This window comes from Apus apus, chromosome W (assembly GCF_020740795.1).
Source record: "Apus apus isolate bApuApu2 chromosome W, bApuApu2.pri.cur, whole genome shotgun sequence".
In the NCBI taxonomy this organism is placed as follows: domain Eukaryota; kingdom Metazoa; phylum Chordata; class Aves; order Apodiformes; family Apodidae; genus Apus; species Apus apus.
The window spans coordinates 5014070-5037964 of record NC_067311.1 but is presented as its reverse complement, the minus strand read 5'-3'; the positions used below and the strand labels follow the sequence as shown (position 1 = coordinate 5037964).

The following is a 23895-nucleotide window of genomic DNA, read 5'->3' as shown; positions in this document are numbered from 1 at the left end:
GCCCCATCCCTGGAGGTTTTTAAGGCCAGGTTGGACAAGGTTTTGTGCAGCCTGGTCTAGTGGCAGGGTTCCCTGCTCATGGCAGGGGGGTTGGAACTTGATGATCTTTAAGGTCTCTTCTAACCTTAATGATTCTATGATTCTATGATATCTCTGAGAATGAAAAAGACTTATAAATAATGGCTTTGCATAAAGTGGAATAGAAGAACCACTTCTTCACTTTTAGCATGTTTCTATCACAAGTGTTTTAATACGTATCCTAATGCAAGTGCGTATTTGTTCTAAGCTACAACTATATTACTCATGCTTCTTGGTCTCATTAAATATTAAACATTTTGCAAAGGCAGTTTGATAATTATCAGTGAAGAAGGGTATGCTAAAATTTCCCTATGTTGACTTGTATGGAATTGCTAATATCAGAAAAGATCAGTAATCATAATATACTTTAAAAGAACATCCTTACATACTGTTCAGAACAAATGTGCCAGGTATAGTCATCTTGCTCTTGTTTTTATATACTGAATACTTAAATTTAAAATAGTTATTAGATATACTGGAATATAAGATGGTACTTAAAATGTGATATAGTAATTTTTCTTGGTAACAATATAGATGTGCAGATTTGTTCCCTCTTGCCTCTAGATGCTTGGACAATGTGATTTGCTTCCTAATGATTTTGATGCCTATGTACAGTTTGGAAAATGTTTAAGTAATGAAAAATGTGTATTTTAACTGTTCCATTTGTAGGTCTCATGCTGTTGCATGTGTCAATCAATTTATCATCAGTAGAACTCAAGCTCTTATGTTGCACATAGATTCTTTTATTGAGGTGAGTGTGCATTCTTGGTTGGGGGGCTTTGAATAATGTTTTACAACCACTGCTACCTCAAAACGCTACATTGCTAGCTTCCTATTCTTAGCTTCAATCCCCATGGATTGAAGTTCATTCTGTATACTTACACTCAGATTAGTAGAAGCACTCTCCCAGCCCAAAAAAATAGTATTTTGAAAGATGCTTCCTTTTCATAAATAAACTCTTATTGCATTAAGGTACTGGCAGCAGTCTCACCTGTAATGGAGAGATAAGTACAGAGATCATCATGTCACTGAGTCTGGATGATGGGTCTCTCTGAATACTAATACTGAATGTGGATTAGGAGGGTGATATTTTAGGTTATCTAGAGTATTTTATTTGCTGCTGTTACATACTGAAGGAGTTTTCTAGCTTCAGAACTCCATTAATGTTTAGGGAAAAATTATAATTCAGGAAATAATGTTATTTTATCTAATGTACACATGACCAAAACACTGGGTAACAATACACATTGAGAGTCTGAAGAGTTCACTTGCTAAACCATATGTGTTCAAGAAATAATACGGTATTCTGAGGGGTGGGAGGGTATAGAAGTACATGTTGGAATATCTTAGTTTGTCAGTAATGTAAATTTAAATAGAAGTTGAAATAAAAAAATTGAGGCTTTTCAACTGATATTACATTCCAACAGAATCTTTTTGCACTGGCTGGTGATGAGGAGCCTGAAGTACGCAAAAACGTTTGCCGTGCTCTGGTAATGTTACTGGAAGTTCGAATGGATCGCCTGCTTCCTCACATGATTAATATAGTTGAGGTGAGTCTCACTTCCCAGATTGTATGCTGAAACGTTTGGGGTTGCAGAAATAATAACAAATTAAAAGCATTCATCAGAATGGGTATGTTATTCTTGCGCTTGCCTACTCTTCATTTTCCTTCAAGATCAAGGTTGCAAAAGTTTCTTTTTAGCTAATTGCCAACTTGACACTGTATTTGACAGACAATGCATATGGCATATTTCTGGGAAATACTGGCAGTTTCTAGGCAGCCTTTACATACACTACTTGCTAGACTGGAAATATAGCTAAAATCAGTATGTTTCTTATGCAGAATTCATGTAAACAAGTGGGTCATAACCCAGTGTCATATTCTATAAGGGCTAGGTCCAGACAACATGTTTTGGTTTGTTTTTTTGCTCCTGGACAAAGACATTAGGGAGACATAAAATGGAGGTGAACCATGACAGCCTTGGCTTGCTATCTAGTCTTCCTATTGTTGTCTGGAATTCCATGACACCAACACTGGCAAAAATGTCCTCATTTAACACACGACAAGTAGGGATTGTTGGTACGTAGTGACTTTTCTCTTTGGTTGGGTTTGGGGTGTTTTTTTGAGAGAGAGAATAAAGCTTTGGAGATTATATTGTCAACAAGTGATAACTCCTCTGTCTCTTCACCCTCCTAAGATCAGTAAGGAACTTCTGCGGGTAGAAATTATGTCCCCAACCAGAAGATCAAGATTGTATTTTCATTCTATCTGGCATTTTGCTCTTGGGAAAACTATTACTAGACTACTTATCTACAAAAGACAGTAGTAGCAAATTTTTGTTCTATAACAAAGTTTAGTTCCCTCCCCCTGGTTTTGGGACTACCATTACCAATTTTCCTGGTTCTGTATACATATTGGTATGTGCAAATGTAATATTCCAGAACTGACTGGATGAGATCCCCCAACCCTTCTCTTCAACATTCTAATGAGTCTGGTTTTGCCCCTTTGAAGCTTGAATACCTCCAAGCTGAATGCTGATGGTGGCTGCTCTAACTGAAGGAAGTCTTAAAAAGAAAAATTTGTATCCACGTGTTTTTTTATGCTTATGGAGAATCACTTTTAAAGTAGTTAGAATCACTACCGGATCGTTAATATTCTTAAGACAGGGGGTCTTGGCTAGCATCATGTTTTTAAAGCAGACAGGTTTAGTATTAGCTTTCATGCTAAGTTCCTGGACCATGTAGGAATGGTTGAGTTTGGATTTCAGTGGGTTTTTTGAACATGTACTGCCAGGTGAGCAGAAGCAGGTGTGTGTGTGTTTGTGGTGTGTTTTTTTATTTTCCTTGCTTTGTCTGTGAACATGACAACAGGATATGTCAGAGTAGACTGACCTAACAGGTTTCAGTTATTAGATTGCACTTGTATGTTCATAGAGCATATTTAGCCAAACATGTGGCTCCTAATATCTTTCTCATTAGACCTTCTGACTTTTTATTTTACAGTGCATAATGACATTACTTGTAATGAATGAATAGTGTATTGATAACTTCATAACACAGAAACTCAGCTTGTTGCTGAAGTCATAAGATTGTGTGCATCCTGTTACTTTCTTCAGATGTCTCTTACTACTACAGAGGATATGTTCTTAATGATTTGTGTATCATGATATTCTTTTCTTGATGGCTTGACATAAGGCTGACACAACACAGTCTGTTAGAGTACACAGACCAGTTCTGAATAATCTTCCTGTGCTATTTTGTTTCCCATGCTATTTATTGTTATGAAGCAACTATTTCCATTGCCTAAAGTCAATAGAGCTTTATAGCTTATAATTAAAAGTATTTATTAAAATTTGGCATGGTAATATAAAAAAAAGCCTTAAAATAATCTTCCCACACTTTGTTACTAGAATCACTGTTCTTACTATGGGGGCCTATAGGAAAGATGGTGAGAGACTCTATCAGGGAGTGTAGCGATAGGATGAGGGGTAACAGTTTCAAACTGAAAGAGGGTAGATTTCGATTGGATATTAGGAAGAAGTTCTTTACTGTGAGTGTGGTGAGATGCTGGAACGGGTTGCCCCGAGAAGTTATGGGTGCCCCCTCCCTGGAAGTGTTCAAAGCCAGGTTGGATGGGGCTTTGAGGAACCTGATCTAATGGAAGGTGTCCCTTCCCATTCTATGTTTTTGAGGCTGTGTATATGGCTATCTTATACCACTGAGTGTAAGTAGTTTTTTCAATGTACTACTATCTAACTTAGAATCATAGAATGTATTGGGTTGGAAGGGACCTCTAAAGGTCATCTAGTCCAACTCCCCTACAATAAGCAGGGACATCTCACACTAGAACAGATTGCTCAGAGCCCCATCAAGCCTGACCTTGGATGTCTTCACGAATGGGGCCCCCAGCGCCTCTCTAGGCAACCTGTTCCAGTGATGCACCACCCTCATATTAAAGAACTTTTTCCTTATGTCCAACCAAAATCTAACCTCCTCTAGCTTGAAACCATTACCCCTTGTCCTATTGTTACATGTTCTTGTGAACAGGTCTTCCCCAGCCTTCTTATAGGCTCCTTTCAGGTATTGCAAGGTCGCTATAAGGTCCCCCCGGAGTCATCTCTTCTTCAGGCTGAACAACCCTAACTCCCTCAGACTGTCTTCATAAGAGAGTTGCTCCAGCCCTCTGATAATTTTCATTACCCTTCTCTGGACCCTTTCCAACAGGTCCACATCCTTGTGTTGGGGGCTCTAGAGATGGATGCAGTATTCCAGGTGAGGTCTCACCAGGGCAGAATAGAGGGGCAGAATCACCTCTCTTGATCTGCTGGCCACACTTCTTTCGATGCAGCCCAGGATGCGGTTGGCTTTCTGGGCTGCAATTGCACATTGGTGGTTCATGTCCAGCTTTTGATCCACTAGTACCCCCAGGTCTTTTTCCACAGGGCTGCTCTCTAGCATATCTTCCCCCAGTCTGTATCTGGTTGCCCCAGCCCAGGTGCAGGACCTTGCACTTGGCCTTGTTGAACCTCATGAGCTTTACCTGACCCCACTTCTCCTGCTTATCCAGGTCCCTCTGAATGGCATCCCATCCCTCTGGCATATCGACTACACCACCCAGCTTGGTGTCATCAGCAAACTTGCTGAGGGTGCTCTCAATGCTACTGTCAATATCGTTAATTAAGATATTTAACAACACTGGTCCCAGTATGGACCCCTGAGGGACACCACTTGTCACCATTTTCCATCTGGACATGGAGCCATTGACCAATACCCTCTGGATGTGACCATCCAGCCAATTCCTTATCCACTGAACAGTCCACCCATCAAACCCATATCTCTCCAACTTAGAGAGAAGTATGTTGTGGGGGACTGTGTCAAAGGCCTTGTAGAAGTCCAAATAGATGACATCCACTGCTTTTCCCTTGTCCACTGATGTAGTCTCATGGTTGTAGAAAGCCAATAGGTTGGTCAGGCAGGATTTTCCCCTAGTAAAGCCATGCTGGCTTTCCTGAATCACCTCCCTGTCCTCTATGTGCCTTGTCAGAGCTTCTAGGAGGATCTGTTCCATGATCTTCCCAGGCACAGAGGTGAGGCTGACAGGTCGGTAGTTCCCAGTCCTCCTTTCTACCCTTTTTAAAAATGGGTGTAATGTTTCCTTTCTTCCAGTCACCAGGGACTTCACCTGACTGCCATGACTTTTCAAATATCATGGAGAGTGGCTTGGCAACTACATCAGCCAATTCCTTCAGGACTCTGGGATGCATCTCATCAGGTCCCATGGACTTGTATATCTTCAGGTTCCTCAGATGGTCATGAACCTTGTCTTTGCTTACGGTGGGAGGGACTTCGTCTCCCTGGTCTCCGTCTTGTGGACCATCAACTTGAGAGCCGTGAGGAGACGGGTTGCCAGTGAAGATTGAGGCAAAAAAGTCATTGAGAATCTCAGCCTTCTCCTCATCGGTTGTTACTAGTTCACCACTGCTGCTCATCAGGGGGGTATGCTTTCTTTAACCTTTCTTTTCTGGTTTACATACCTGTAGAAGCCCTTCTTTACATCCCTTGCCCAGTTCAGCTGAATTGGGCCTTGGCCTTCCTGATCTTGTCCCTACACAACCAGGCAACACCCCTATACTTTTCCCAGGATACCTGTCCCTGCTTCCACTGTCTGTGTAGTTCCATCTTGCCTTTTAGTTTGAGCAGCAGGTCTCGACTCAGCCATGCTGGTTTCTTGCCTTCCTTGCCCAATTTCTTACACCTGGGAATTGAGATCTCTTGTGGTCTATGGAAAGCATCCTTAAAGATTTGCCAGCTCTGTTCTGCTCCCTTGTCCCTGAGGGCCATTTCCCAGAGGGTCCTATTTATTAACTCCTTGAAGAGCTTCATGGAGCATATACTGTAATACTTAAAGAGGAAATTACAGTGTAAGAAGCACCTTCAAACAGAGAATACTTTGTCGTTCTGTTTTTGACTTTCTGACAAAAAACTGGATACAACAAAATAGTGGATTTTCAAGCCCTCTGGGGAAAAATGCAGAATCACTTCAGGTGCATTAATGAAGCCTTGCTTGCCATGGGTGGGACATTTTTCAACTTTTCCAACCTGTAATCTGTTGACAACTCAGAGCAGTATTTCTGTTACCATGGGTTCTTAATCACAATAGTGACCCTTTAGGAAACACTTGCAATTTAGTGCAATTCTGTAGGAGGGGGTGTGTTTGTGGCAAATCTTGCATCTCTGAAATGTGTAAGGATAACATAGGTCACCCTGTTCTATTTGATTTTGAGAATAAAATGGTAATCTGAAGGTTTACATTTGCTCATTTTAAATCCATGAGTGAGGAAAGTTAGCTGCATGGACTTACATGAGGCTTCTAAAATGAGTGGAAGAACCAGCTGCTTCAGAAATAAGGGCTGGCATGGAAGAATGCAGAAATTACTGTTTTGGAAGTTGCAACCATCCTTCCTAAATTATTCTGGCAGTTCTGTATAAGAAACTGATGTAGTTGTGGTATACTTAGGCTTTCTGTTTACGTAGGTATTTGATTATTTTTTAAGGAGGATTAAATTTTAACAGTAAGCTTAAAAATTTGATATTGAATATATGAATTACCATTCATGCTAGAAAAAAGTAAGACTTTTCTTCCCTGTTATGGGTTCTACTTAATTGCATTCTGTCAGGTAATCAAGATTTGAAGGGGAAGCTTTTTTATGGTGCTGGATATAAAAAGTATTTCCATCTTACTAAGTGTATAGGGTATAAAGGTAAAGGGGGGTGGTAAAATAATTAAAAAAACCCAAACTGTTCTCAGGAAACTGCAGTTTACTATCTTGAGTACATGTCTGTAGTTTCTTGGTAATAATGTTCTTAAGCAGTGAAGAAACTTAGAATCTGAACCACCTAACATTAAGAAATAAGTCTTTTGGGTTATTCCACCATAGCTTTAAGTAGCTTCTTATATCTGTTTCTTCTCACCTCAAAGAAACTGAATTACTCTTTGTAACATAGTCTGTTTTTGCAAGCACACTTTGCAATGTTGATAGCTTCTTTTTGGGTACTTAAGGCTTATATCTTATACAAATAAATTTTTTTTTTATATTGTGTAGTATATGCTTCAGAGGACTCAGGATCAAGATGAAAATGTGGCTTTGGAGGCTTGTGAGTTTTGGCTGACTTTGGCTGAACAACCAATTTGTAAAGATGTATTATGTCGGCATCTTACTAAGTAAGTATTAAGAATTATGACTCCTAGTTATTTTGAAATAGTCAACTTTAAACTTCAGTTGACTTGTTCCTGGTTACTCTTACAGCAAGCAATCTCTGTATGCTTAGAAGGGATTTCCTGTAGATAGTTCCTGTGCATATTTAAAAGGGCTGTAGCACAGACATCACAGAAAAGTCTTCTGAGGATTTCAGACTCAGCTCCAGAAGCAACCTAAACTTCCATTGGTACTTTACCTTGAGTTTAAATAGCCTCAGATGGATGCAAAGGTATACTAAGGTGCACTTAAGCTTAAACAAACCTCCATGTGACGTTACCTGTAATATCTGGTGTACCTTGGTGTACCAGTTGGCTTGACAACTGCTATTGTGAGCATCTCTGTGTAATGCTTCTATGTGTATTGTCAATATGTACAAATATGTTCAGGAATGTGCAAAACCCTGTTGCCTCTCCCTCACCCCCAGCAACTCCCAGGGCACTCTACTTAGCTGTGAACAGTCCTGAAATGTCCTGGGGCACTGCCAGAGATAGCGGCAGAGCAGACAGGAGCTGAGGGTAGAGTTATGAGGGTCAGGAATGCATGAGCCTGGGGGTCAACAATGATGGATAGATGGAGTCCTCCCCAGACGCTGGCTATGGATGGAAGAGAAGGGAAGAAGAAACAGGAAGAAAGTTGTCTTCTGTGATCTTTGACCTTACACTGAGCTTATGTAGGTATATGGAATGGAATACTTTGGTCACTTCTGCTGTCCATCTAGTCTACTCATTGCTGCGGGAGTTACAGGTATGACTCTTCTGCCTCGGTAGCCTCTGCGGCAGCAGAGCAAAGAAGCGACCTTTGAGTCTCAGCAGTAAAATAAATATTCTAGCGTTCTCAGTCCAGTAGCTGGAAAACTTGCTGCTAGTTAAAAGAGAGATCACTGAAGGAAAAAAAAACAACAGTAAAAGGAAAATTTGCTTCATCCTGCCTCAAACCAGGACATTCCACCTCTTATTCCATACCATATATATTACACGTAGGCTCTATCTTTTACCAACTGTCAAATTAAGGATTCTCCACTAGAGGCAGATTACCTTGAGGTGCATATTGTACTTCACCATTGTTGTGGTTTTGGCCCAACATGACAACAAAGGAACAGCCCCATGGCTGCTCACTCAGTTCCCCCCCACAAACACACACACTCTGGGATGAAAAGGACAAAGCTCATGGGTTGAGACAAAGGACAAGGAGGGTTCTTCACCGATTAAGTTCCCGGGCAAAACAGACTCAACTTGGGGAAAAAATAATAATTTAATTTCACACTAATCAAACACACACAGGACACAGACAACACAAAGAGCAGTGCTTGCATATGTTACCCCACCCCTCCCTTCTTCCTGGGCCCAAATCACTTTGTTCCCAGTTTCTCTCCCTCCTTCCCCCCAGCGGCACAGGGGGACAGGGGATGGGGTTTAGAGTCACTTCACAGGCTGGTGGTTCTTGCCACGCCATCCTCCTCAGGAAGACGGATTCCTTACAGTCCTGCCCTGCTTCCCCATGGGGTCCCTCCCATGGGAGAGAGTCCTCCACGAACCTCTCCTTCATGAGTCCTTCCCACGAGGTCTGGAGCAAGCTGCTCCAGCGTGGGCTTCTCACAGAGTCATGGGATGCTTCGGGAACTGCCAACTCCCCTGGCACTGGGGTCTTCCAAAGCTGCATAATCAGAGTCCACTGGCAGCAAATCCACTGGCCAAGTTCACCCTTCCTGGTGCCCCCAGGGAATGATCCACCATGTTCTTCCATGAGTGCACAGGGACAGCCTGCCATCTCGCTGTGGGTTGCAGGGAAACTTCTGCTAGGGCACCTTCTTCCTCACCAACCACCAGCACTGCTCCCCTTCTCCAGCACAGCTCTTCTCCCCTAAGTGCTTCCCTGCTCAGGTGTTAATATCGGTTCTTTTGTATGTTAATTGAGGAGGCGCATCTATTGTCCCTCTAATGGCTCCTTGCCTGGTTTTGGAGCAGGGGGAGCTTCTCAACTTCTTACTGGAGCCACTCCTGTGGCCCTTCCCCCACTACCAAGAAACCCACCAAGCCAAACCAGAAAAACCATCCTCCATCATCACACACCAGGTATGTCCAGGTCCCTAAGCAACAGCAACACCCTGGACAGATGTGCCTTTACCCGAAGCAGGAAGAACGCAAACACTTTTCCCCTTTCACATACCACAAGGACTTTATCCCCATATACTGTATGTAGAAGGTCTGACTGAGCAGGACCAGCCCGATTGATGGATCCCCTGGTGTTAACTAACCAAGTGGCCTTTGCCAAATTTTTGTCACAGTTTTTGAAAACTCCTCCACCCATTCCATTAAAGGTAGCTTTTAACATTCCATTGTACCTTTCCATCTTCCCTGAGGCTTGTGCATGGTATGGAATATGGTATATCCACTCAATAGCATGCTCTTTAGCCCAGGCAATCACACGACTGTTTTTGAAATGAGTCCCATTGTCTGACTCAATTCTTTCTGGAGTACCATGCCACTCAAGATTTGCTTCTCAAGGCCCTGGATGGTGTTCTGCGCTGTGGCATGAGGCACAGGACATGTTTCCAACCATCCTGTACTTGCCACCATTGTAAGCACATAGCGCTTACCCTGGTGGCTCTGAGGCAGTGTGATGTAGTCAATTTGCCAGGCCTCCCCATACCTGTACTTTGACCATCTCCCCTCATACCACAAACGTTTCATCTGTTTTGCTTGCTTAATTGCATTGCACGTCTCACAGTCGTGGATCACCTGCACAATAGCGTCTATGGTTAAGTCCACCCCTTGGTCACAAGCCCATTTGTATGTTGCATCTCTGCCCTGATGACCTGAAGTGTCATGGGCCCATTGAGCCAGAAAGAGCTCACCCTTATGTTCCCAGTCTAAGTCCATTTGGAACACCTGAGCAGCCTCATCTGCTTGTTGCTTGTGTCGATGTTCCTCAGTGGCCCGACTCAGAGGCACGTGTGCATCTACATGACGCACTTTTACGACCAGTTTCTCTATCCGAGCTGCAACCCAAATAGGTTTACCCTTTCGCTGCCAGTTGTTCTGCTGCCACTGCTTTAGCCAAGCCCACAAGGCATTTGTTGCCGTCCACGAGTCAGTGTAGAGATAGAGTCTCGGCCACCCCTCTCGCTCAGCAATGTCCAAAGCCAGCTGGATGGCTTTGACCTCTGCAAACTGACTCGTTTCACCTTCTCCTTCAGCTTCTTGTGCAACCAGTCATGTAGGACTCCACACGGCAGCTTTCCACTTCCGGCGGTTCCCTACAAGATGACAGGAGCCATCAGTGAAAAGAGCAAATGTTTCTCAGTCTCTGGGAGATGATCATACGGTGGAGCTTCTTGAGCCCGTCTCACCACTTCTTGTGATGGCATTCCAAAGTGTGTGCCTTCTGGCCAGTTTGTCATTGCTTGTACGATACCTGGATGATTAGTCATTCCTATTTGAGCTCACTTCAGTGCTGATCACTTCCAAAGCGGCTCTAACTCCTTCATATGCTGCAAGTATCTCCTTTTCAGTTGTCGTGTTGTTGGCCTCAGAACCTCTATAGGTCCAGTTCCAGAATCCCAGGGGTTGACCTCGAGTCTCCCCTGGTGCTTTCCGCCAGAGGCTCCAGGTAGGACCGTTGCCTGATAGGACCATACTCGGCTGTAGTGTAGAGCACATTTTTGATGTCTGGCCCTGTTCAGACTGTTAGATGGTGGGGCCATAACTGTTATTTTGTTAATCACGTCCATTTGGATCTGGCAACATCCATCTTGCCACCTGATTCCCAGGAACTGGATCTCTCGTGTAGGTTGATGTTGCCGGCGTACTGCAGGTGTTCTGGAGCTCCACCCTTCTCCAGTGCAGTGTGGATCAGTCCATGTCAAATGGCTGAGCTGTGTTTCCACCCCTGGGACAGTCAATTCCAGGTGTACTGGACTCCCCTCCAGGTGAAAGCAAACTGTGGCCTGCATTCTGGTGCTAGAGGAATAGAGAAAAAGGCATGAGCAATGTCAAGAGTGGCACACCACCTGGCTGCTTTTGACTCCAGCTCATACTGAAGTTCTAGCATGTCCGGCACAGCAGCACTGAGCAGTGGTGTAACCTCATTCGGGCCACAATAGTCCATTGTCAGCCTTCACTCGCCATCAGGCTTTTGCACTGGCCAGACAGGACTGCTGAAGGGTGAATGAGTCCTGCTGATCACTCCTTGGTTCTCCAATTGCCTGATCAGCTTATGGATAGGGATCACCTCCCCTCATACCACAAAGGCTTCATCTGTTTTGCTTGCTTAATTGCAGTGCACATCTCACAGTCATGGATCACCTGTGCAATAGCATCCATGGTTAAGTCCACCCCTCGGTCACAAGCCCATCCGTATGGTGCATCTCTGCCCTGATGACCTGAAGTGTCATGGGCCCATTGAGCCAGGAAGAGTTCACCCTTGTGTTCCCAGTCTAAGTCTATTTGGAACACTTGAGCATCCTCATCTGCTCATTGGTTGTGTCGATGTTCCTCAGTGGCTTGACTCAGAGGCACGTGTGCATCTACATGACGCACTTTTACAACCAGTTTCTCCACCCGAGCTGCAATGTCTTTCGACAGCTCAGCAACCCAAATGGGTTTATCTTTTCACTGCCAGTTGTTCTGCTGCCACTGCTTTAGCCAACCCCACAAGGCATTTGCTGCCATCCACAAGTCAGTGTTGAGATAGAGTCTTGGCTACCCCTCTTGCTCGGCAATGTCCAAAGCCAGCTGGATGGCTTTTACCTTTGCAAACTGAATCAATTCAACTTCTCCTTCAGCTGCTTCAGCAGCAAGTCGTGCAGGACTCCAAACAACAGCTTTCCACCTCCGGCGGTTTCCCTACAAGACGACAGGAACCATCAGTGAACAGAGCAAATGTTTCTCAGTGTTTCCCTGGTAGATGGTCATATGGTGGAGCTTCTCGAGCTCATCTCACCAGTTCTCATGGCGGCGTTCCAAAGTGTGTGCCTTCTGTCCAGTCTGTAATAACTTCTAGCATTCCTGGACGATTAGGGCTTCCTATTTGAGCTCGCTGGGTAATTAAAGGATCCCATGAAGGAGAATATATGGGCATGTACTGCTGGTACAGCCTGTGCAAACCTCTGGAACATTTGTGTGTCGCACAGAACGTCATCAGGATTTGTAAGTCCATCTTTATCGTAGATCACCTCTCGCACAGCTATTTCTCTCAAATACGTGATGGCTTTCTCAAGAGTTGGTGTTCTGCTTCAGCACCATTCGATGTCACCCTTGTGGGGGTATCTCTTCCTTACAGCTGAAAGAAGTCAGTCCCACAGGGTGGTAGTTCCCACCTTATTACTAAGTGCTCTGTCAATACCAGCATCTCTGGCCAGGGATCCCAACTGCTTCTCTTCTCTCTCGTCCACATTATAGGTTTCAGCTCCACTATCAAAGCATCGGAGCAACCAAGGAAGAATTCCCTCACCATCAGTGCTGGTGAAGCCCTTTCTCATGAGGCACAGTTTCTTCATAGAGAAAGGCCAGACAAGGTCATTGTCGTCATCTGATAGAGGAGGGCCTGCTCTTTTATCTGCTTGGGAGTGGTCTGATTTTTTATCTGTTTGAGAGGTACCTGGTCCATCATCTGATTTAGAATCCTCTGCTTCCTCAATTTCTGTCTCTGTTGTTGCCTGAAGACACTCTGGATGTCTCAGATGTGAGTGGGTGAAAAGGGAGGAGCATTTTGCCTTTGCCTTGCTCCTGGTCACAGGATAAACTAGCTTGTTGTGAAAGGGAGTGAATTTAATCTTTGTAGAAGCAGTTGTTTTTGTAGCAGCACTTGCAGAGGCAGCTCTTTTTGTATCGGTACCAGTGGTTGTCTCAGCAGCAGTGGTGGTGGCAGCAGCAACAGTGACAGCAGCATTGCCCGTGCGGGATTGGCAGTGAGTGGAGCAACACTTCACCCTACATATCCACGCTACATTATAAACATTCAGCAGAAGCATCCCTACTCCAACAATGCTATTCAGATCAAGAGCTGGGAGATTCAGCTTGAAAGAAAATGGAGAGGTAAAACTGAACCTGTTAGTGCTGTTGCCAAGATGGACTGTTCCTTTCGCTTTAGGATTTGTCCTGTAACTGTACACATACAGTGCCCCCATAAATATCAATATCATAACCCCTAGGATCACTAAGCTGGTAATTATATGGTTGAATATGGCTACAGCTCTGTAGATGAAACAATCAGAAGAGCAGCTACACAGAGCAGTATGCCCTTGGCTACATACCACATGTACAATTGCATGTTTGGAAAAAGGTCAAATAGATTCATTGCAGCAAGTGTCTGTTCAGTTTTCAACCCATCATGAAATTCAGCAGAATTATTTCCCATTGCTATCTGAGGGATTCCTCCCATCAGAGTGGGAATTTTGAACACTCCCAATTAATGAAAATGTATAATCTGGGCTTAAAATCGAGCCCCACGTTGGGCGCCAGTATATGGTTTTCACCGTTTGACTCAGAACTGACAACAATGCCCTCGATCCCCTCCCCCTCCCACCCAGGTAGGGACAGAGGGAGAGAAAGAGAGACTTGGCTGGATTAAAAACTAAACTACACAGCTTTAATTAAACACTAATGATAAAAGAAAATATATACAATAATATAAAAATATGTTCTGGTATGTGCAAAATCCTCTTGCCTCCCCACACCCCCAGCAACTCCCACAGCATCTCCTTAGCTGCAAACAGTCCTGAAAAGTTCCAGACTGCTGCTGGAGAAAGCACAGAGTGATGAGGGTCAGGAGAGCTTGAGCCTAGGGGTCAATGGTGATGGATGGACGGAGTCCTCCCCGGGCACCGGCCATGGATGGAAGAGAAGGGGAGAAGAAGCAGGAAGGAAGTTGTCTTCTGTGATCTCTGACCTTCCTCTGATCTTACATAGATATATGGAATGGAATATCTCTGGCCAATTTTGCTGTCTGTCTAACTCAGTCCTTTGGGTGGGTCATAGATCTCCTGGTAATGCCTGAGCTGGCAGAGTAAAGATGCGACCTTGAAGTCCTGGCAGTAGCAAAAACATTCCAGTGTTATTAGTTCCAGCTGTAACACTTTCTGCTAGTTAAAAGAAAGCTTATTGAAGGAAAAAAAAAATCAGTAAAAGGAAAAGTGGCTACATCCTGACTCAAACCAGGACAAGGTCTAATATAGGCTAATGACTTAACTAATATCAAGATCTCTGCAATATTGGGGATTTGTCTTAAGGGTTGATACTGGAAGTAATCACAAAAGGATAGGAGGGCTTAATGTAGTTAGACTTCCATCCTTATGAGCAGTGGGGTAGAGTCTTCAGCCACAGGATAAATAAAGTAACAAATACTATTCATGAGAGCCAACTTAGTAAGTTGTTTAACAGGCATATTTTGGGAGTTGACATTCATACTGAAAAGCTTTAGACTTAATTTCTGAAAAGTGCTTAAGAATAAATTTCGCCATGTAGAATATCCTGGTTTTAAAGTGTAAAACTGTTGTGCCATCTGGCTACCTCTGCTTAGAAATTAATGCTTTTTTTAGATTACAAAGTATTGATGAACCTCATGAAATGTAGTATGGTTAAGGTACTAGCTTTTGTTATCAGGTTAAGTTTTTGTTGCTTTGGGATTTTTTGGTTGGTTTATTTTTGTTGGAGGGGGGTTACAACCAAAATTATGGCCCAGGTGTCTGAATCATAGAATCATCAAATCCGAGTGTCTGCCCTACAACCCCTAACCACTAAACCATCTCCTGAAACACCACCTTGTCCTGGTTTGAGCTAGGATGAAGCCACTTTTCCTTTTACGGATTTTTTTTTCCTTCAGTAAGCTTTCTTTTAACTAGCAAAGCGTTCCAGCTAAGACTGATAACAAAAACTGGATTGTTTTTGTTGTTGCTGGGACTCCAAGGTCATGTCTTTGCTCTACTGGCTCAGGCACTATGGGGAGATCTATGACCCCCCCATAGGAGGCTGAGTTAGACAGCAAAATTGGCCAGAGATATTCCATTCCATGTATCTACGTAAGCTCACCACCTCTACCTGTTTTGTTAACACCTCCAGGGATGGTGCCTCCACCACCTCCCTGGGCAGCCTGTTCCAATGCCTCACCACTCTTTATGTGAAGAAATTTTTCCTAATATCCAATCTGAACCTCCCCTGGCTCAACTTGACCCCATTTCCTCTTGTCCTATCGCTAGTCACTAGGGAGAAGAGGCCAACACCTGCCTCACTACAACCTCCTTTCTGGTAGTTGTAGAGAGCAATGAGGTCTCCCCTCAGCCCCTCCTCTTCTCCAGGCTGAACAGCCCCAGCTCCCTCAGCCTCTCCTCATAAGGCTGGTTCTCAAGACCCCTAATCAGCTTTAATTGCCCTTCTCTGCACCCTCTCCAGCACCTCAATGTCCTTCCTATACTGTGGTGTCCAAAACTGCACACGGTACTTGAGGTGCAGCCTCACCAAGGCTGAGTATAGGGACAGGATCACCTCCCTGATCCTGCTGGTCACACTATTTCTGATGCAGGCCAGGATGCTGTTGGCTGCCTTGGCCACCTGGGCACACTGCCGTCTAATGCTCAGCTGGCTGTCAGTCAAACTGAAAACCAGTTTGCTTTGTTTTATTTACATAGAATATCTCAAATTGGCAGGGACCCATAAGGATCATTGAGCCCAACTCCCTGCTCCTTGCTGGACTACCTAAAATTAAACTATATTGACCAAGAGCACCCTCCAGATGCTTCTTGAACTCTGACAGGCTTGATGCCATGACCACTTCCCTGTTCCAGAGACCAACCACCCTCTCACTGATGAACCTTTTCCTAATGTCTCATCTGAACTTCCCCTGGTGCAGCTTTATTCAATTTTCTTGTGTTCTATTGCTGGTCACCAGAGAGAGATCAGCTCCTCCCCCTCCACTGCACCCCTTTAGGAAGTTGTAGACTGCCACACCAGTGCAGTGTAGAATGGGACAATTGCCTCCCTCAACCAGCTAGTGACACTGTGCTTAATGCACCCCAGGACATGGTTGGCCCTTTTGGCTGCCAGGGCACACTGACTTGTGTTCAACTTGCCATCAACCCAAACCCCCAGAGCTCTTTCCCATGGGGCTGCTCTCTAGCCTCTTGTCCCCTAACTTGTACGTGTACCCAGGATCAGTCTGTCCAAGATGGAGAATCCGGCACTTGCTCTTGTTAAATTTCACATGGTTGGTGATTGCCCAGCTCTCTAGCCTATCCAGATCTCTCTGTATGGCCTCTCTATCCTTGAGGGAGTCAACAACTCCTCCTAGTTTAGTATCTTTGGCAAACTTAACCTACATTGGATTCCTGTGTCCAGATCACTTATAAAAACATTGAAAAGCACTGGCCCTAAAATTGAGCCCTGGGGAACCCCACTGGTGACTGGCCACCAGCCTGATGTAACCCCATTTACTATAACTCTTTGAGCCCAACTCATCAGCCAATTGCTCACTCATCATATTATGGACTTGTCTAGCTGTATGCTGGGCATCTTGTCCAGAAGGTTACTTTGAGAGACAGTATCAAAAGCTTTGCTAAAATCTAAAAACCCTACATCTGCTGGCTTCCTTTGGTCAACTAGATGGGTGAACTTGTCATTAAAAAAATTTAGGTTGGTTAAGCAGGACTTTCCCCTTGTGAACCCGTGCTGGCTATGACCAATGACTGCATTGTCTCAAGTGTTGTTCAATAAATCCCAGAATAACCTTCATAATTTTACCAGGCACTGAAGTGAGACTGACAGGTCTGTAATTACCAGGGTCTTCTTTCTTGACATGTATCAATATTTTTTGTAGATTGATACCTGTGCTGGTAAATGGTATGAAATATTCAGAGATTGATATTATTCTGTTGAAGGTAAGCATTGATATATATTTTTTTTTTTAACTCAGTAAAAATACCTGGTTAGCTTCTGACTTCTAAATCAGAATGATTGAGCTGGTAGGCTACATCTTGTCTGCCATCTGTTCAATGGAGATTTAGCTTTCTGGAGCAAGGTGTGCTGTTACAAAAACTAAATGTGACTGCTGCCATTTTTGTTGGAAAATGTGAGCTTTTCTGCTTTGCCCCTGTCCCCTCCCACCCATCCCATCCCAGGGCTGGGATACATTTACCCGTTAATTACTACAACAATGCAGCCTAAAAAAAATTTCAGAATTAATTCTAATGCCCTTCTAGCTTGAACTGCACAGCTTTTTCCATCACAACATGTTAGAATATGTGTGTGTACTAGAATTTCTTTCTTCTTCCTTCTAATTAATTCCTTCAAGAATAATTTCATTACAAGAAGGATATTTCATGCTTTTGTCTGAGCTTACCTCTCTTGCTTCTGTTTTCCTGTATTTTTTTCTGGTAAATACCATAGCAGAATGCAGGAACAATGGCATTTTTAGTTAGCTGGGCAGCACAAAATGAGATGTGAATCTTTAATATACTTATGAAATCTTGAACTAAAATTTGCACTACATTCTTAACTTCCTTGAGCAATATAGTTGCACTGGTTTATCTGATAAAACATTTTAACAGGGGGATGTTGAAGAAGATGAAGCTATTCCAGATAATGAGCAGGACATAAGACCTCGTTTTCATCGTTCACGGACGGTAGCTCAGCAACATGAAGAAGATGGTATTGAAGATGATGATGATGATGATGATGATGATACTATTTCTGACTGGAATTTAAGTATGTTAAAGTAATATGTAAAATGTTTTAAAATATAGCTACTTGCATAATACAAGAAACATAAAAAAGAGAAGTTTGTGTGTAGGAATGCTGAGACTGCTTTTGAATAGAAAAAGAACTATCTGTTGATATAATTGGTAGTTGGGGCAGAAGGGGAGTCTTTCAGCTGACATTTTGGCTATGTAACTGTATTGACAAAAGCTAGCCATGTGTAAGCTTACTTCTTCAAATATGGCTGGTAGAGCTGCAAACAACTACTGGATGCCATTCAACAGAAGCTTTGGATTTTGAATTTTAATTCTACACGATAAAACAAATCATGGATCGCCTCTTTATTTTAGAAAGTCTTACACATTGTTCTTAGCTTGGGGAAGCTTAATAATGCTTTCTTTTACTTCAGTCTTCCCTCTAAATCTGGTTTGTGTGCTTGATTTTTTTTTTTCCATTATGCTACTGACAGACATTACCAGTAGTTAGATGTAGTACAGATGAATGTACCTTGGAGCTTATGGATCAAACAATATATCTAAACTTCTAAAATTACTATTATTTATTTTAGAAGAAAATTAGCACAAATAGGCTATTTGTAAAGTATCTTTTTTATATAGTTTTAGAATAGTAATGCTGTTCTTACGGTTGAGTGTAGAGATTGCAGAATTAAATATGTATTTTTCTGAAAAACGGATGAAATGACAGAGGCCCTGGGGTCCACAGCTTTAGTTAAGATGGTGAGGAAGCTAAAGCTGACTAGGAAAGTGAGAGAACACAACTGTTATGAAATATATTTTCATTTATGTTATCTAGACTTGAGAGAATTTGAATTATCTAAAATTCAGAATTGTGTGCCCTACTTCTTGTCTGGTGTTCTATATTTGACTTGCAATTTGAAGAAGAGATAAACATCAGCACAGCCTGACAATTATCAGCATTGCTTACTAATGAGACCTGGTAACTAAATATGGGGGCCTACCTTTAGTAAAAAGCTGAAACAGTTTTATCTGAAAGCAGCAGATGCTGGTTTGTGGGTGTCTGTGCTATTTATTCTTGCTTTGCATTGGAGATTTGCTCTGAGTTGAGAGCTTGTGATATGTTTAATTCAAACATGTTAGACATAATCTATAAGCAGAGCAGAAAGTTTTTTATTTATTACTGTCAAGGTTTAATGCTGAGCTGACAATTAAATTAATGACAAGTGCTATTAACCCCTCTCCTTTCCCAGAAAGGGAAAGAATATAAGGGAGAGAGACTTATGGCTTGCTGTCCCAGTTTAACACAGGAATGGCAATTAAACTAATGACAATAATGCTCTCTATCCCCTCCCCCTCCCACCCAAATAGGGAAAGGAGAGAGAGAATAAGGAGAGAGGCTTCCATATCAAAAACTAAACTAGACAGCTTTAATTAAATACTAATGATAAAAGAAAATATGTGCAAATATATACAAATATGTGCAGGAATGTACAAAACCCCTATAGCACCTCCCCACCCACAGCAACTCCCACTATACTCCCCTGAGCTGCAGACAGTCCTGAAAAGTCCCGGACTGCTTCCAGAGCTAGCAATAAGGCAGACAGAAGCTGAGGGTAGAGATACAAGGGGTCAGGAACACACAGGCCTAGGGATCAAAGGAGATAGATAGACAGAGTCCTCCCTGGACATAGGCCATGGACAGAAGAGAGCTTGACTTCCGTGATCCCTGAATTTATACTGCGTATGATGCTTATGGGGATGGAATACTCTGGCCAATTTTGCCACCTGTCTAGTCCGCTTCTCCCTATGGCAGGGTTGTAGATATGATTCTTCTGTTCCTTTAGTGTCTGAAGCAGCAGATCTGACAAGTGGAGGGAGCAAATTGGCTCTCAGCAGTAACTAAACTTTCAGGCGTTATCAGTTCACTAGCTGGAAAACTTGCTGTTAATTTCTGCAAGTGTGCTGCTTAAAAGAGTTCACTGAAGAAAAATCATTAAAAATAAAATTGCCTTCATCCTGGCTCAAACCAGGACAGTTGGAAACTAAACTACACAGCTTTAATGAATCAATAAAGATCAAAAATAAAATAATGAAATTGAGAAAATGTAGGCCCTCTCCAGAAGGAAATGGGAGACCTGGTTACCTGGGGTATGGAGAAGGCCGAGGTACTCAATATTATTATTTTTTTTGGTCTTAGTCTTCACCAGCAAGTGCTCAAGCCACATCCCCAATCACAGAAGGCAAAGGCAGGGACTGGGAGAAGGAAGAACAACCCACAGTGGGGTAAATGAGGTTTGAGGCCATCAAAGGAACCTGAAGGTGCACAAGTCCATGGGACCTGATGAGGAAACTGGTGGATGAAGATGCTAAGCCACTATCCATCATAATTGAAAAGTCATGGCAATGTGATGAAGTTCCCACTGGCTCAAAAAGGGGAAACATAACCCCCATTTCTAAAAATGGGAAAAAAAGAAGACCCGGGAAACTACAGGCCAGTCAGGCACCTCTGTGCCTGATGACATCATGGAGCAGATTCCTCCTGGAAAATCTGCTAAGGCACATGGAAAATGAGGAGGTGGTTGGTGGCAACAAACATGGTTTCACTAAAGGCAAATAATGTCTGACAAATTTTGTGGCCTTCTATGATAGGGTCACAGTGTCAGTGAACAAGGGGAGAGCAACTGACGTTATCTACCTGGACTTGATGGATAGACCACTTGCCGGATCAGCTTATGAATGGGGATCACAGAGTCTCTATTGGTGCAATATTATCGTCTATGCACCGTTGAAGAGGCAATTGGCACCTGTTGGTCTTCAGCCTTCAGCAACCCCAGTACAGAAGGGTCATCTGAAAGGCCAGGCAAAGCATGCAGCTGTTCAGTGTCCTCAGTCTCTACAGCTGCTATACCAAAGGCCCACTGGTACCCTTTTGGGTCCTGGAAATATCCTTTCTTGAGGTAGTCTATGCCAAGAATGCACGGAGCATCTGGGCCAGTCACTATAGGGTGCATTTGCCCCTTTTTACCAGTGAGCCTCACATCGGCCTCCACAACAGTCAGTTGTTGAGAACCTCCTGTCACTCCAGAATAGTGATGGATTCTGTCCCTTTGTGATTTGATGGCATTAGTGTGCACTGTGAACCAGTGTCCACCAAGGCTTTATACTTTTGTGGTTCTAATGGGCCAGACCACCGAATCCACACAGTCCAATAAATTATCTTGTCCCTCTCCTCCTCTTAACTGTTGGCAGGGCACCTCTAATGTTAGGCATTTGCGCTCAATGTCCATTGAGTCCATCCGTTCTGGTTGGAGGACTGGTTACTGGAGGCTGGAGCAGCCCTCATCCTGGAAGGGCCTTCTCCTGTATTTGTAGCAGCTCTTGTACATGTACCTGGAGAACAGCAGTGGTTCTCATGTCTTTATAATGATCGCACAAGAGAGACCACAGGCAGTGTCGAAGTGGGTCCTGTCTCTCTTGGTGCTGTTTCATAGCAGGGCATCTTCTCTTAATGACTGCAATATTGTCTCCACTGTCTCTAGGGACAGACTGAGGACTGCCTCCCTATCTGTTCAGTACCTCTGTCAATCTGTCAGTCACTTTTTCAATCATCTTTTCAATGGCTGAGGTGTGGAACTGATGGGGATCAGAGATCATGCCTCCATATTGTCATGCTTTTTAAGCCAATTCACACACAGTTGGTCAGTCAAATTCATCCCAATATCCCATGAAGGAGAATATATGGGCATGTGCTGCTGGTACAGCCTGCACAAACCTCCAGAACATAGGCATATCGCACATGACGTCTTCAGGCTTTGTAATCCCGTGGTTATCATAGATCACCTCGCACAGCTAATTCTCTCAAATACATGATGGCTCTCTCAAGTGTGGACGTTCTGCTTCAGCACCAGTCGATGTCAACCTTATGGGGGTATCTCTCCCTTATAGCTGAAAGAAGTCTGCTTCATAGGGTGGTAGTTCCTGGCCTTCTTCCAATCGCTTGATTGATACTGGCATCTCTTACTAGGGATCCCAACTGCCTGGCTTCTCTTTCATCCATGTCATAGGTATCAGTCCCACTATCAAAGCATCAGAGCAACCAAGAAAGAAGCGTCTCACCTTCATGACGGGTAAAGCCTTTTCTCATTATATGCAAGTCCTTTAGGGAGACAAGCTGGACAAAATCCTCACCATCATCTGCTTGCGAGGGGCCTGCTCCTCCATCTGTTTTAGAAGCGTCTGCTTCTTTGATTACATCCCTTAACATCACTTTTATAAAAGGTTCCTCTGCTGCTAAACGTGGATCTAGAAGAGGTCTTGCTTTTGTGGTTTTGGCTGGCTGTTTCTTTGCTTTGCTCCTAGTCACAGGATTAACTTTTGCTCGTTTGGATTGAGTGGGTGTGGCCGTAGTCTTTGCAGCAGCAGCAGTGGTGGCAGCAGCCTTGCCATCTCGCTCTACGCATCTGCAATACATTATAAACATTCAGCAGAAGCATCCCTAGTAAAACTGCTATTTAGATAAAAAACTGGGGGACTCAGCCCATGAGAAAACAGAGAGGTAAAACAGAACCTGCCATTACCAACATAAACCATTCTATTAACATAAAAATCCTTACTATACAGTGCCACCATACAGATCAGTATCAAAACCCATGTTATCACTAAATAGGTTATCACATGATTGATTATGGCTTTGGCTATAATCTTGTTAATAAAGCATAAAACAATAACAAGAGCAGCTACACAGAGCAGTATTATCCTGTCTGCATACCACATATATGACTGCATATTGGGAAAAAGGTCCAGCAAAAACATTGTGGGAATTGTCTGTTCACTTTTCAACCCATCAATACATTCAGCAGAAGAGTTGCACATAGCTATCTCAGGGAATCCTCCCACCAGAGATGGAATTCTAGCTATTCAGCCAGTCAGAATTGATAGCCTAGGTTTAAGATACAGCCCCATGTTGGGCACTAATATATTATTGTCACAGTTTAACACAGGATTGGCAATTAACTGAATGACAATAATGCTCTCGATCCCCTCCCCCTCCCACCCAAATAGGGAAAGGAGAGAAACTTTCTGGATTGAAAACTAAACTAGACAGCTTTAATTGAATACTAATGATAATAGAAAATATGTACAAATATATACAAGTATGTGCAGGAATCTACAAAACTCCTATCACCTCCCCCCACCCTCAGTATACTCCCCTGAGCCGGGGAAGTCCCAAAAATGTTCTGGTTCGATTCTGGAGATACTGGCATGGCAGACAGGAGCTGAGGGTAGATATATGAGGGTCAGGAACACATAGGTGTAGAGATCAAAGGAGATGGATAGATAGAGTCCTCCCCAGATGCTGGCCATGGACAGAAGAAGAAGGGAACAAGGGTTTCACTTCTGTGATCCCTGAATTTATAATGAGTGTGATGTTTGTATATATATGGATGGAATATTCTGTTTGGCCAATTTTGCCATCTGTCTAGTCCACTCTTCCCTACGGGAGGGTTGTAGATATGATTCTTCTGCTCCTTTAGTGTCTGAAGCAGCAGATTCAACAAGTGGAGCAAAGTGGCCTTGATCTCTTACCGGTATCTATAAACATTTGAGCGTTAGCAGTTCACTTGCTGGAAAACTTGTTGATTTCAGCAAGTGTCCTGCTTAAAAGAGAGTTCACTGAAGACAAAAAAAAAAAAATTAGCAGAAAGAAAACTGGCTTCATCCTGGCTCAAACCAGGACAAGTGGCATAATAATTCCACAAAATTGACTGTCTAAGAGCTGTGGCTTTGTACCAGAGCACAGTGGATCCTTGTGTATTTTAATGAAATGTAAGTATCTTTCCTTGTAATGCCCTGGCAACTCAAAGTTAAAATGAGGATTATGCTGTCTAGCTACAA

General features: G+C 43.2%; 1 protein-coding gene across 4 annotated transcripts in view; it reads left to right on the top strand.

Annotated features, from left to right (window-relative positions):
• LOC127395161 (transportin-1-like) overlaps positions 1–23895 on the top strand; it is an 80108-nt gene that overhangs the window by 36760 nt on the left and 19453 nt on the right. For all 4 annotated transcript variants that reach the window (XR_007891739.1, XM_051641652.1, XM_051641651.1 and 1 more), the window contains exons 7-11: positions 748–829; positions 1506–1628; positions 7182–7300; positions 17145–17205; positions 17875–18031. Coding sequence is in view for 3 of the 4 variants with exons in the window: in XM_051641652.1 (XP_051497612.1) it covers positions 748–829; positions 1506–1628; positions 7182–7300; positions 17145–17205; positions 17875–18031 (542 nt within the window). In the remaining variant the exon portion in view is untranslated. The remainder of the gene's footprint in view (positions 1–747; positions 830–1505; positions 1629–7181; positions 7301–17144; positions 17206–17874; positions 18032–23895) is intronic.